Source organism: Tachyglossus aculeatus, chromosome 3 (genome assembly GCF_015852505.1).
Source record: "Tachyglossus aculeatus isolate mTacAcu1 chromosome 3, mTacAcu1.pri, whole genome shotgun sequence".
In the NCBI taxonomy this organism is placed as follows: Eukaryota; Metazoa; Chordata; class Mammalia; order Monotremata; family Tachyglossidae; genus Tachyglossus; species Tachyglossus aculeatus.
In genome coordinates this window covers 60,657,105-60,672,850 of record NC_052068.1, presented here as the reverse complement: position 1 = coordinate 60,672,850, position 15,746 = coordinate 60,657,105, and the positions used below count along the sequence as shown (strand labels likewise).

The 15,746-nt window shown below is 45.9% G+C and overlaps 1 protein-coding gene across 3 annotated transcripts in view; it reads right to left on the bottom strand.

Moving 5' to 3' along the window:
- Positions 1-12,406, bottom strand: part of GHR (growth hormone receptor) — a 198,769-nt gene extending 186,363 nt beyond the window's left edge. The window contains exons 1-2 of one of the 3 annotated variants that reach the window (XM_038743638.1): positions 12,291-12,406; positions 3,862-3,959 (exon numbers count right to left, since the gene is read on the bottom strand). Coding sequence is in view for 1 of the 3 variants with exons in the window: in XM_038743637.1 (XP_038599565.1) it covers positions 12,291-12,300 (10 nt within the window). In the remaining 2 variants the exon portion in view is untranslated. Of the gene's footprint in view, positions 1-745; positions 804-3,861; positions 3,960-12,290 lie in introns of those variants that run through there. The other 2 variants (XM_038743637.1, XM_038743639.1) reach the window with 2 other exon arrangements.
- Positions 12,407-15,746: the final 3,340 nt, after the last annotated feature.

Genomic DNA, 15,746 nt, shown 5'->3' with positions numbered 1-15,746 from the left:
TGGGCAGGGGCAAACCCTGGGCCACGGAGCCCTGCCACCATTGCCCGGCCCAGAGGGAACATTCCCAGGCCCGCATCGTGCGGGGAGTCGGGCACCAGGCCTGTGTCAGATTGCATCATATGATGGGCAGGGAGAGACGGCGTCATGTTCAACCCTTTCTACGAGGGATTGGTAGGCCTGATAGGACGCCCAGACAAATCTGTAAACCAACCAAACGCTTCATATAATAATTATAGTATTTGTTAAGCGCTTACTATGTGCCAAGCAGTGTTCCCAGAGCTGATGCAAATCGCACCCCCGTCGCGTTTCCATAAATGCCACCACTTGGCCTCCTCCGGGCCTCAACAGTTCACAAAAGCCAAGGAAGTCTGGACTTGCCGGATGGGGCCCATCTGTTCCCGGAGCACTGCGGGAAACTAATCTGATGATCCACTCCAGCACTTGGCACAGCGCTTGGCACATAGTAGGCACTTCACAAATACCCCACTGGTGACAAAGATTATGATTCCAAACGGAAGCCACCCACCCAGTGGTGCCAGCCTGGGCCGGCCAACCCGTGGAATGCCATCCGCCGCCAAACGGTCAATGTTTAACTTGTCGAAAGAGCATGTGCAGGAAGATAACAAGCGGCTCTTGTCAATAACCGCTGCCTGGATGCCAGACCCGGCCGGCCGGGCCAAAGTAAACCGGAGGGGAAAAGCAAAGAGAAAGGCAGATGGCGATTTTTTACCCACGGGAGACTTACGGTTCCCGTGGAAACCTAAGCTGGGGAGCCCCCGGAGGAGGGGTCTCGCTGCCGAGGGTGAGATCTCTGGAGGGGGTTTCCCAGGAAGAGGTCGGAACCCGGAGCGAAGAGCCGGAGGTCCGGCATGCTGGGTTGAGGTTGGCGTCGTACGCGGTAACCCCAGGACCTGGGACGGTTATCCAGTTCAAGGTTTGCCCTCTGGACCGGAGGCGGCTGTCCCCTTACTGGGGTGGGTGGAATTGTGCACCAGTGGCCCAATCGTATGCCTCCTTTGCCCTAAGGTGAGGAATAAGCACAGATGGTCTGCTTGGATACCTCCTCTGCTTGGATACCTCACCCCAGGGGGTGAGAAATAAGCACCAATGGCTCACTCGGACGCCTCCTTCGCCCATTTTTAAAGAATGGTATTTGTCAAGCACTTACTATGTGCCGAGCATTGTACTAAGCACTGGGGTTTGCCACACGCTGACCACGCTGGATTCCCACATGAAGTCATCATCATCGTCATCAATTGTATTTATTGAGTGCTTACTGTGTGCAGAGCACTGTACTAAGTGCTTGGGAAGTACAAATTGGCAACATATAGAGACAGTCCCTACCCAACAGTGGGCTCACAGACTAAAAGGGGGAGACAGAGAACAAAACCAAACATACTAACAAAATAAAATAAGCAGAATAGATATGTACAAGTAAAATAAATAAATAAATAAATAGAGTAATAAATATGTACAAACATATATACAGGTGCTGTGGGGATGGGAGTCCCACATGGGGCTCTCAGTCTTCACCTCCATTTTACAGATGAGGGAACTGAGGCTCACAGAAGTGAAGTGGCTTGCCCAAGGTCACAATGCAGACAAGTGGTGGAGCTGGGCTTAGAATCCAGGTCCTCTGATCCCCAGGCCCGGAGTCTAGCCACTAGGCCACGCTGCTTCTCAGTGTTCCTCTGGGTGAGGGAAAGGCACCAAGAGGCCAAGCCCAGGCCAAAGGTTTGGAAAACCAATTTTTAAAAAAAATTATATTTGCAACTTGATTTTTCCCTCTGCAAATTATTCAAAGCATTCATTCATTCAATCATATTTATTGAGCGCTTACTGTGTGCACAGCACTGTACTAAGCGCTTGGGAAGTACAAGTTGGCAACATATAGAGACGGTCCCTACCCAACAGCGGGCTCACAGTCTTCCCTTCCCCACAGCACCTGTATATATGTTTGTACATATTTATTACTCTATTTATTTATTTATTTTACTTGTACATATCTATTCTATTTATTTTATTTTGTTAGTATGTTTGGTTTTGTTCTCTGTCTCCCCCTTCTAGACTGTGAGCCCACTGTTGGGTAGGGACTGTCTCTATATGTTGCCAACTTGTATTTCCCAAGCGCTTAGTACAGTGCTCTGCACACAGTAAGCGCTCAATAAATACTACTGATTGATTGATTGATTGCTAGAAGGGGGAAGCAGAGCATTCTGGGTGGGCAGACGTGACCGGGCATCAATGACAAGTAGCATAAGCATACTAACCGACTCACCATGCTGAGAGCAATTTTCTTCCCCTTGTTCCTAAGGAGGATAATTTGAATTCCTTCGCATTTTCAAACAGCCATCAGCTCAGAAGGGGCTTTGAGTTTGATAGGGTGACGGGGAAGCTGAGGGGTGGGATGGAGGTGGCTGAAACTCAAGGAGCAAGGGAACGGGAGGGGTTTGGGAAACTGGCATATAGCAACTTGAATCGGTGGCCATTCCTCGTAGACTGGACAACAGGAAATTAAGTCTGGGACACGGATTGAACTGAGAAGGCTAGAGGAATCCAGGTTGCCTTTTGTGTGGGTACAAATGAATGTGTGTGGGCAAATATGAATCACATTAAATAATAGCCACGACCCCACTAAGGGAATACTGAGAAGCAGCGTGGCCTAGTGGAAAGAGCACAGGCCTGGGTTCTACTCCTGGCTCCGCCAATTGTCTGCTGTGTGACCTTGGGCATGTACTTCATTTCTCTGTACCTCAGTTACCTCATCTGTAAAATGGGGATCAAGACTGTGAGCCCCAAGTGGGACAGGGACTGCGTCCAACCTGATTAGCTTATATCTACCCCGGGGCTTAGTACAGTGCCTGGCCCATCATCATCATCATCATCAATCGCATTTATTGAGCGCTTACTATGTGCAGAGTGAGTATCATTAAAACAACAACAAAAAAGCACCAATAAATCCAAAGAACATAGAGATGAAGGGAATCAGCCCTTCTGGACATCCTGCCATCCCCTCGGCAAATCAGTCGGTTTCAATTTCTTTAACCCCTAAAGGTGAAGCCCTGTGGACATTGCCCTTAAAGATGAAGGAATAGCTCCCGCCGGTCCATTAGCTAAACAATTCCTTGTGCAATTTTCCAAGGCCATGTGAATAACTCCTTTCGCCGCTCCAGAACATCTACCTGGACAGAACACAACCGTGAGGTCGGAAGAAATGTCTGGATCCACGCATTTGGCCTCGGGCAAGACGCGTGTGCTATAATGTGAGTTTTATTTCAGTTGGGCTTCATCGGGGACATGGGAGAACCAAATTTACCCTGTTTAGCAAACTCAAGTCCCTTAACCACCGCAAAACACATGAACCCTAGAGATTTCACATGCACTATGCAAAAACACCAAAGACCAAGTTGTGTTTTTTTTTTTCTAAAAGGATGGTTGGTTACAAGTATTCCATTTCAAGGTACCATTCTACAGATTTCTCAGGTGGATTTAGTACCAGCTTTCCCCGCTTTTATAGTTCTCCCAAGTTCACAAGAGCCCAACCCTGCACCTCCACAGTGTCACTCAATTTCAGGGGTGCGATTGAACAATCAGGTATGAGTGGCACATTTTCAAATGCAACAGAGAATGTGACAGGGCAGTTGATCTGAGTCTCAGAAAAATGCACCCCGATCTCTCCTCTCTCACCTTAGAAGTTAGTATGAAGCTGGTCTTCACCATGAACCCTACCTTCTTAATTCCAGAACGAGGTCATTATCTAAGGCTTCTAATAACCTCTAAAAGCTCATGGTTTGGAAATGGTCCTTTCATTGCGCAGCAGTTTCAACATTTATTTTGTAATTCAGAAAAACATCAACTCACTGCAAGACAGCCGTGTCCCCTTGCCTCTCCTGCTCTGTCCGAGGATTCAATCCCGGGTGAAGCCTGAACTTCCAATTGCAAACACATTTGCAAACAAACTGCAAATACAAATGCAAACACCAATGCAAACACAATTTCCATATCCAAGGGGAATCACAATGAGGACTGCCCAATTCAGACTTTCTTCCTTCTTTGTTACTTTTCCTCTAAGTCAGCCAAGTCACAGGGAGAACAGATGGATTTGTCAGTTTGCTTCATTTGCCTCATAAAGACATTTGAAAGTTTGGGCTTTCATCTTAACAGGAGTCTGGAAAAGGATTTTACTCCACTACACACGCTAGTACTAAACCTTCACCAAAATGGATTAAGTTCCTCCCACTGCTGCTTTGCTTTATACTTCTAAATTCCACCTATTTTCAGCATGCACTACTACTACTATAATAATGCTAATGGTATTTCTTAAGCGCTTACTATGTGCTACACATTGTTCTAAGCACTGGGGTAGATACAAGGTAAGCAGGTTGTCCCATGTGGGGCTTACAGTCTAAATTCCCATTTTACAGATGAGGTAACTGAAGCACAGAGAGGTTAAGGGCTTGCCCAAGGTCACACAGCAGACAAGTGGCAGAGGCGGCACTAGAACCCATGTCCTCTGACTCCCAAACCCATGCTCTTTACACTTAGCCACGCTGCGTCTCTACTACTACTACTACTAATAATAGTACTTGTTACGTACTTACTATGTGCCAAGCACTATTCTAAGCACTGGGGAAGATACAAATTAATCAGATTGGACACAGTCCCTGTCTCACATGGGGCTCACATTTTTAAATCCCACTTTACAGATGAGGTAACTGAGGCCCAGAGAAGTGAAGTGACTTGCTCAAGGTCACCCAGCAGACATGTGGCAGAGTCAAGATTAGGTCCTTCTGACTCCTGGGCCCAGGCTCTCTCCATTAAGCCACACTGCTTCCCAGGGATACTCTGTGCCCAGCACTGGGCTGAGCACTGGGAAAAGGTGCAAAGACCCTGGATAGAGCACGGTCCCTTCCCAGTTTAGGAATATGATGGCATTTGGGGCAATTTTTCTAATCCCCACCCACACAATCCCTTCCAGGTGAGCAGTGTATCGGTAGTGTCAATCAATGGTATTTGAGAACTTACTGGGTACAGAGCACTGTACTAAGTGCTCAGGGGAGTATGAAATAATACAGTTGGTAGACAAAGAGCTTGCCCACAAGGAGCTTACACTTTATTGTCACTTAAAACAGTGCTTGGCACATAGTAAGCGCTTAACAAATACCATAATCATCATCATCATCTTCTCCATGAGGCCTTTCCTAATTAAGCCCTCTTTTCTCTGGCTCTCTCTCCCTTCTGCGTCTTCTATGCAGTTGACTCTGTGACCTTTGAACATTTGATATTTGCCCCACCCCCAACCCTATAGCACTTATGTACATATCTTTAAATTATTTATCATATATTATTTATTAATATTAAGAATGATGATTATTATTATCATGGCATAGGTCAAGCGCTTACTCTATGCCAGGTACTGTTCAAACTGCTGGGGTGGATACAAGCAAATTGGGTTGGACACAGTCCCTGTTCCATGTGGAGCCCACAGTCTCAATCCTCATTTTACAGATGAGGTCACTGAGGCACAGAGGAGTGATGTGACTTGCCCAAGGTCACACAACAGTCAAGTGGCAGGGCTGGGATCTACTGTCTCTCCCGCTCTTTCTTTCTCTGTCCGTCTCCCCACTTCTAGACTGTGAACGCTTTGTGGGCAGGGATCGTCTCTATTTGCTGGATTGTACTTTCCAAGTGCTTAGTCCAGTGCTCTGCACACAGTAAGCGCTCAATAAATAGGATTGAAAGAAAGAATGCAGAGTATTATACTATGCTCTTGGGAAAATACAATACCGTCGAGTTGGTAGACAGGATACGTGCCCACCAATACCTTAGAATAAATACCACAGAATACTGGCCCACCAGACACTTACAGTCTACAGGGCCACCTGCACCCAGGAAAGCACCCGACACCTGGGAAGTGCTCAGTACAGCACTCTGGAGACAGTAGGTGTCCAGTAAACATCAGTGAGGACATAAACTCCGAGGCTTAGCTCCTCTCACAAGACTTTCAGTTCAAGATGCAAATCCTTTATATTGGAATGTTTCCAATCTGGGGGCATTTACTTTTCCTTCTAGCCCTGCAAAAATCTTCTAGGGCCAAAGGGAAAAACATGGAGACCTCCCAGCTCTGGAGATGGACAACTAAAAATAATGATTATAATAACAGTAATAATTGTGGTAATCGTTAAGTGCATACTATGTGCCAGACACTGTACTAAGCGCTGGGGTAGATACAAGCTAACCGGGTTGGACACAGTCTCAGTCCTACATGGGGCTCAGGATCTTAATCCTCATTTTACAGATGAAGTAACAGAAGCACGGAGAAGTAAAATGACTTTCCCAAGGTCATGCCACTTGGAGCCCAAGTCCTACTGACCTCCAGGCCCGTGCTCTATCCACTGGGTCACGCTGCTTCATTACCTCTTCACAACTGAGCATCGCTAAGCAGAGAACAATCATTCAGTCAACGGTATTTACTGAGTGCTTACTGTGCCCGGAGCACTGTACTAAGCACTTGGGAGACTACAAGACAACAGAGATAGTAGAGACATTAGGGGTCCACAATGAATTTACAGTCTACAGCGGGGAGTAGATGTCAGTGTCTCTGGACAGAACTACTTGCTATTTGCCATTTCACCATCGTGTGGGAACACGGAGTCGGCCTGCAGGCTGGCACTCTATCCCTAGTCTTCCTCGGAGTTTGAAGAAGAAATCACCGACGTTACTATTTTCCTACGAGCACGTGCAGGGCTGCAAAAGCCATTATGAGATCTACGTTCCCACCACCTAAAGCTAGGCTCCTCGCTATACTCTCAGTCTCCAACCTCTCCCCTCTCCTGTCCACACTTCGATCAACCGCCCGAAGAGGGTGGTTTACAAGGAGGCTTTGGAGTCAGGGAGGATTCATTCAATTGTATTTCTTGAGCGCTTACTGTGTGAAAAGCACTGTACTAAGTGCTTCCTAGGGTAAAAATGTAGTTTGAAGTGGGGAGGGAGTTCCAAGCAGAGAGAGCACACATTTTCCTGGAGACTGGCAGGCAAGCACGTCTCCTTCCAAACCCTAGACCTCGGAGCCCTGGCTGATTTCTTAAAGAACGGTGAAACTGTGGAGATATCTTTACGGCTCCTATAGCTCTGAGCTGAGTCTCTACCTCAGACGTCTTTATCCTCTTTTAAGGTGAAGCAGAACAAAAGCAATGGAGCATCTTCAGGCCACTTGTCTGCTGTGTGATGCTAGGAAAGTCACTTCACTTCTTTGGGCCTCAATTACCTCATCTGTAAAATGGGGATTAAGATTGTGAGCCCCATGTGGGACAGGCAATGTGTCCAACCTAATTAGCTTGTAATTACCCCAAGTGCTTGACACATAGTTAGTGCTTAACAAATATTGTTATTATTATCATTAATGGAACACCAATATCTGCCAGAGATTTGTGCCTTGAAACAGGTGTACTGAAAACCAAGATAATAATAATGATGGTGTTTGTTGAGCACTTACTATGTGCAAAGCACTGTTTTAAGCGCTGGGGGAATACAAAGTGATCAGGTTGTCCCTCATGGGGCTCACAGTCTTAATTCCTATTTTACAGATGAGGTAACTGAGGCAAAGAGACGTTACATGACTTGCCCAAAGCCACACAGCTGACAAGTGGCGGAGCCATGATTAGAACCCATGACCTCTGCCTCCCAAGCTCGTGCTCTTTCCACTGAGCCACATTGCTTCTCCAAATTAGCAACATATGCAAGCCAAGATGCTAAAAACAGTACCCAAGTAGAAAGGGGCACAGACAGGCACCATTTGCCACGAATGATACGCACGGGGACCAGAGTTTCAGAAAAGTACATCACCCATGCAAATGATGATAATGACACCAAAGTCAGAGGCTGCCCCTACCCTGCAGACAAGGTATGGGCTGAAGAACTAATTTTAAGCACACAGGAACAAGCCATGAGGATCCTAGCCCAGGGAAGGCCTCAGTTACTTATTAACAACAGAGGAGGATGGGGTACTGCAAGAGATTCCATTTGTTGTTTGCCCTTTGTTGTTGAGTGGTGGGTTAAGGAGAAACAGCATGGCCTAGTGGATAGAGAACAGGCCTGAGAGTCAGAAGGACCTGGGTTCTAATCCTGGCTCCTCCACTTGTCTTCTGGGGGACCTTGGGCAAGTCACTTAACTTCTCTGGGCCTCTGTTATCTCTCCCGTAAAATGGGGATTAAGACTGTGAGCTTCCCTCAAAGGCCGACCCTCCTCAGTGTGCTCCCAGCCAACCCCTCCCCACTCCTTGTGCAGCCCCTCATCGCTCTCCCCTGCCCCCATCCTTGTCATCCTGTCCCAGTGTTACCCCCCAACCCTCTCCTCCCATACTGTCCTCACTGGTTCACCTCCATTCAGCCCCTTCCTATGCCTCGCACCCTCCCCACAGCCTCAGCCAAGTGCGGCCTGTAGAACATCCGCTCCAACATGGGGAAGCCTCCCTTCGTTCCTGACCCAGTTGCTTCTTCTCCTCACCATCACTGAAAACTGGCTCTCCCAGATGACACAATTACCCCCTGTCGCTTTCTCTAGAGGGGGGGTCTCATCTTCTGCTGTGAGCCCGTTGTTGGGTAGAGACCGTCTCTATATATTGCCAGTTTGTACTTCCCAAGAGCTTAGTCCAGTGCTCTGCACACAGGAAGCACTCAAATACGACTGAATGAATGAATGCCACTCCCCCAGACTCACAAGAAAAGGAGGTGTTGCCTTCCTTCTCTCCCCCTTTGCCACTTTTGCACTGTCCTACCTCCCCCATTCCTCTCTTTCCCTTTCTTTGAGGCCTGTGTTATCCACCTTTGCCACCCACTCCAATCGCTAGTCGCAGTCATCTGCCACACCCTGGTTCCAACTTCAACTTTCTAAACCCTTTCTGTCCCTTTCTCTCATTCCTTCTCTCATTCTCCATCCCCGCATGGATTCTTGGGGACTTCAATATTCACGTGGATGACCCCTATGATCCTCCCACTGTCCACCTCCTCTCACTCCTTTGCTCCAATGACCTCCTGCTCCACCCCACTTCACACACTCTCCAATTTAGGCACAAACTTGCTCTTATAATCTCCAGTCACCAATTCAGAAATTCCTCTTTCTTACCACAACTTCCTCACCTGCTCTCTTTCCCATCCACCCACCCCCAGTAAATCTGTCCTTTTCCCCCACAGACACCTCCATTCTTTTGATCCCCCTCCAGTATTCTACAGCCATCCTGCCCCATTTGATCTCCATACTCAAACAACCTTCTCCTGACGCACAGATCGACACACTCAACACCATCCTCTCCACTGAACTCAACTCCCTTCCTCCCCCTCGGGTCTCGTACCACTAACTCACAACCCTGGATCACTTCCAAAGTTCACTCCCTTCTCTTCTGTGCCCGAGCTGCAGAGCACTATTGGAGGAAATCCAGACATCTCTCTGATCTTGTCCACCTCAAGTTCATTCTTATCTGCTTCAATTTGGCCTGACAAAAATACTTCTCCTTCCTAATTCACTCCCATACCCACTGACCCCGCCAGCTGTTCCAGACATTTAGCTCCCTCCTCAAACCTCCTGTCCCCCCGACCCCACCATCTCTTTGCCCTAAAGACCTGGCTACACACTTCATCAGCAAAATTGAAACCATGAAGCATGAATGCCCTAAAATCTCCCCTGCTCCTTACCAATCCCCTGCTCCTCCTCCACCCTCTTTGACTTTCCCTATATTCCCTGCAGTAACTCAAGATGAGATCTCTTGCATCCTCTCTAAATGATAATAATAATAATGGCATTTATTAAGCGCTTACTATGTGCAATGCACTGTTCTAAGCGCTGGGGAGATTACAAGGTGATCAGGTGGGGCTTACAGTCTTCATCCCCATTTTACAGATGAGGTAACTGAGGCATAGAGAAGTTAAATGACTTGCCCAAAGTGACACAGCTGACAAGTGGTGGAGCTGGGATTTGAACTCATGACCTCTGACTCAAAAGCCTATGCTCTTTCCACTGAGCCACCCCTTCACTTGTGCTTCTGACCCCATCGCTTCACACCTTTTTAAAACACTCAGCCCTTCTTTTCTTCCCTCCTTAACTGCCATCTTCAACTGTTCACTTTCCAATGGCTTCTTCCTCACTGCTTTTGAACAAGCATATGCATCACCTATCCTAAAAAAACCTCCCTTGTCCCCAGGGTTCCCTCCCAGTTATCGCCCCACCTCCCCGCTACCATTTCTTTCCAAACATCTTGAGAGAGTTGTTCACCCCCACTGTCTCCACTTTCTATCCTCCAATCTCTCTTAGATCCCCTCCAATCTGGCTTCCATCCCCTTCGCTCTACAGAAACAGCCCTCTCTAAGGTAGCCAGTGACCGTCTTCTTGGCAAATCTGACGGCCTCTACTCCATCCTAGACCTCTCAACCATGTTTGACGCTGTAGATTTGAAACTTTGTCCAACATTGGATACACTGACACTGTCCTGTTTTGATTCTATTCCTTTCTCTCTGACTGCTCCTTCTCAGTCTCTTTTTCTGGCTCTTCCTCTGCCTCCCACCCTCAGACAGGAAGGGTCCCTCAAGGCTCAGTTCTAAGTTCCTTTCTATTCTCCCTCTACACCCACTTCCCTGGAGAACTCATTTGGGAAGCAGCGTGGTTTAGTGGAAAGAGCATGGGCTTGGGAGTCAGAAGACGTGAATTTAATTCTGGCTCCTCCACGTGTCTGATGTGTGACCTTGGGCAAGCCACTTAACTTCTCTGTGCCTCAGTTACCTCATCTGTCAAATCGGGATTAAGACTGTACGCCCCACATGGGACAACCTGATTACCTTGTACCTATCCCAGTGCTTAGAACAGTGCGTAGCACATAGTAAGCGCTTAACAAATACCATAGTAATAATAGTAATTTGCTCCCATGGCTTCAATTTCCATCTCTATGCAGATGGTTCCCAAATCCACATCTCCAGCCCTAACTTCTCTCCTTCCCTGCAATCTCAAGTTTCCTCCTGCCTTCAAGACTTCTCTACTTGGATATCCTATCGACACCTCAAATTAAACATGTTCATAAAAGAACTCCTTATCTTCCCACCCAAACCCTGTCTTCCCCCTGTCTTTCTCATCACTGTGGACAAGACTACTATCCTCCCTATCTCACAAGCCGGTAACCTTGCCAATGTCCTCGACTCATCTCTCATTCCACACATATATTCAATCTGTCACCAAATCCTTTCGGTCCTAACTTCACAACATTGCTAAAATTTGCCCTATCCTCTTCATCCAAACTGCTACCATACTGACCCAAGGACTTATCCCATTCCACCTTAACTACTGCATCTGCCTCCTCACTGACCTCCAGGCTTCTCTCCCCACTCCAATCCTTACTTCACTCAGCTGCATGGATTATTTCTTGACAAAAACATTCAGTCCATGTCTCCCCATTCCTTGAGAACCTCCAATGGCTGCCCATCTACCTCCACCTCAAACAGAAACTCCTTACAACTGGCTTTAAAGCACTCAATCAGCTTGCCCCATCCTAACTCACCTCACTAATCTCCTACTTCAGCTCACCCTGCATGCTTCCCTCCGCTAATGCCACTTTATTCACTGTGCCCCGATCTCGTCTGAGTCACCAATGACTCCTTTCCCAAATCCTCCGCCTAGCCGAACTCCCTTCCCCGTCCCTACAGGCCAGACCACCACTCTCTCCAACTTCACAAAGCATTATTAAGGTCACATCTTCTCCATGAGGCCTTTCCCAATTAAGCCTTCTTTTCCCTGGCTCCCTCTCCCTTCTGTGTCCTCCAGCGCTTAGAAAAGTGCTTGGCACATAGTAAGTGCTTAACAAATACCATAATTATTATTATTATCTATGTGCCTCAATCTGTGACTTTTACACATTGATATTCACCCAACTCCCCAACCCCACAGCACTTACATTCATATCTTTAAATTATCTATTATAAATTACTTATTTATTCGTATTAATATCTACTTCCCCTTCTATACTGTAAGCTCATTTTGGGCAGCAGAACTTGCCTGCTAATTCTGTTGTATGGTACTCTCCCAAGTGCTTGGTACAGTGCTCTGCACATAGTAAGCGCTCAATAAACATGATTGATTGATTGATTGTACAGTGGGGACTATGATTGTGAGCCCCATGTGGGACAGGAACTGTGTCCAACCTGATTAGCTTGTATCTACCCCAGATCTTAGTACAGTGTCAGGCACATACTAAGCGCTTAACAAACACACACACACAAAAAAAGGAGAAAGCTGGAAATGTTCAACTCACCGGTGCTCATAGCCTCCACCCAGATGAGGCAGGTTGGGATTCACAGCTGTTTTCCTTCCCCCGGGGCCACAGGGAGGGCATCTACTGCAAACACCAGGAACCACACATGGAACGCCCTAGGAAAGGAATGGACATAGGGCAGAGGAGAATTTGAGAACAGAAAAGCCCCAACTGTTGAGAATCTGTCATTAAAGCTCTGGCGCCTCTTAGAAAAGAGGGCTTTCTCAATAATGAGATATACCGAGGCTTAGTGGAAAGAGCATGGGCCTGAGAATCAGGGGACCTGGGTTCTAATCTCGGCATGCCCTTTTGTCTGCTGGGTGGCCTTGGGGAAGTCACTTCACTTCTCTTTGCCTCAGTTTCCTCATCTGTAAAACTGGGATTAAATTCTCAATTTTATGTCTTCATTTGATTGTATTTATTGAGCGCTTTCTATGTGCAGAGCACTGTACTAAGTACTTGGGACAGTGCCATATAACAATAAACAGACACATCCTGTCCACAATGAATCCCACTGCCTCCTACCTAGACTGTGAGCCCTATATGGGACAGGTACTGTGTCTAACTTGAAAACCTTGTATCTGCCTCAGTGCTTAGAACAGTGCTTGACACATAGTAAGGGCTTAACAAATCCTATAATTATTATTATTGCCTGCTTTTTGACCTTGGGCAAGTTACTCAACTTCTCAGTGCCTCAGTTACCCCATCTGCCATTCAGTACCTGTTCAGCACCCTCCTACTTAGGCTGTGACCTCTATGTGGACAGGGTCTGTGTCTGACCTGATGATCTTGTACGGTACTGAGTACAGTGTTTGGCACACAGAAAATGCTTAACAAATAGCACAATCGTTATTATTAGAGCTCAGGCTCCCAAAGCCGTACCACATTCCAGAATGGAAAATGGAAAATAAACATGAGCCAGTTAACCCACAGCATTAGTTCTGTCTGTTTTCAGGGGCCATTAGATCATAAGCTCCTTGAGGGCAGAAACCATATCTTCTACTTCTACTGTACTGTATATTACATATTTCCCCTCTAGTTTGTTATGAGCAGGGAATCATATCTTCTGCTTATATTGCGTTGTATATTAAATATTCCTCCGCTAGACAGTAAGCTCACTGTGGGCAGGGAACGATATCTTCTACTTATACTGTATTGTATATTACATAGTCCCCCCTAGAAAGTAAGCTTGTTGTGGTCAGGGAATAATAATAATAATAATAATAATAATAATAATAATAATAATAATAATAATAATAACAGTAATAATAATAACAGTAATAATAATAATAATACTAATGATGGCATTTGTTAAGCACTTACTATGTGCGTGTTCTAAGTGCTGGGGGGGATATAAGGTGATCAGGTCATCCCACGTGAGGCTCACAGTCTTAATCCCCATTTTACAGATGAGGTAACAGAGGCTCAGAGAGGTTAAGTGATTTGCCCAAGGTCACACAGCAGACATGTGGCAGAGCTAGAATTAGAATTCATGACCACTGAGCCACTCTGGTTCTATTGAGCCAAAAGTTTATGTTTACGTTGTACTGTGTATTATATATTTCCCCTCTAGGCAGTAAACTAGTTGTGGGTAGGGAACATGTCTACCCATTCTGTTGTATTGTACTCTCCCAATTCTTAGTACAGTGCTCTGCAAACAGTAAGAATTTAATAAATACGATTGATAGACTGTACATTCCCAAATGCCAATCAATCAGTGGCATTTCTTGAGCAGCAGGATGGTCTGCGCCCAGCATGTGCCACACAGTTGGGGCCTAATAGCTAAAGACGGCATAAGATTCCTATAAGCAGATTAATAATTTTTATAATAATATTAGTATTTGTTAAGTGTTTACTTTGTGCCAGACACTGTACTAAGCCCCGGGGTAGATACAAGTTAATCAGGTTGGACTCAGTCCCTGTCCCACAAGGGGCTCACAGTCTTGATCCCCATTTTACAGATGAGGTAACTGAGGCACTGAGAAGTTAAGTGACTTACCCAAGGTCACACAGCAGACAAATGGTGGAGTCAGAATTAGAACCCAGTTCCTTCTGATTCCCAGTCTGGTGCTCTATCCACTAGTCCATGCTGCTTCCCTGATACTCTCAAGAGACAGGAAGATGGTTTGATACTTCAAGGGGGCTACCGAGCCCTGCAGCCTTTAGATTTCACCTATTGGCACCTGTATATATGTATATATGCTTGTACATATTTATTACTCTATTTATTTATTTATTTTACTTGTACATATCTATTCTATTTATTTTATTTTGTTAGTATGTTTGGTTTTGTTCTCTGTCTCCCCCTTTTAGACTGTGAGCCCACTGTTGGGTAGGGACTGTCTCTATATGTTGCCAACTTGTACTTCCCAAGCACTTAGTACAGTGCTCTGCACACAGTAAGTGCTCAATAAATGATTGATTGATTGATAGTTCCCGCTAGCATAATCAGCATCATCACCAAAGCTTGGCTCCAAAAGCCTGAGGTCCACAGCAAACACTAATCCTAGCTCCACAACTTGCCTGCTGAGTGAGTCAGGGCAAGACATTTAACTTCTCTGTGACTCAGTTTCCTCACCTGTAAACTGGGGATTAAATACTCCTTCTCCCTCCCTCTTAAACTATGGAACGGGGACTATATCTGACCTGATTATTTTCTGTCTACCCCAGTTCTTAATGCAGTGCTTGGCACATAAGTGCTTAACAAATACCACAATTACCATTACTGTTATGGACATAAGTGCCATGATGGGCGAGGGGGAGATGCAGGGGATGTGAGAATCCAACGACTTGAATGATGCAGAGGTGCTGAATCAATGGTATTTACTGAGCACTTATTGTGTACATAGCATTGTACTAAGCACTTGGGAGAGTACGTACTCCCCAAGCGCTTAGTACAGTGCTCTGCACACAGTAAGCGCTCAATAAATACGACTTACTGAATGAATGAATATAGCAGAGTTGGTAGACACGTTCCCTGCCTACAATGAGCTTACAGTCTAGAGGGGAAGACAGACATTAATAGAAATAAATAAATTAAGTTGTGGATATGTACACAAGTGTTATGGGGCTGAGGGAGAGGTGAGTAAAGAGTGCAAACCCTAGTGTAAGGGTGATGCGGAGAGAAGCTTTAGTGGGCAGAAGTGGAAGAAATAGGCTGGAGAGATCAATTGGGGAAAGTTTCCTGGAAGAGATGCAAATTTAGCTCTTCAAAAAATAATAGTGAGGAGATATTCTGATGGAAGACCAAATATTACTCCATAGCAATGTTCAGTATACTAGAGCCTCATGAATCTAAATGCCAAGATAATTGTGGTTTACACCTGGCAAGCCCTGGAAGCCAGCACGTTTCCCCCTCTTATTTGTTTTGAGCTGCCTTGCTTAGTTTAATATTATTATTAATACTAACAACAATAATAGTATTTGTTGGGTGTTTACTATGTGCCAAGCACTGTT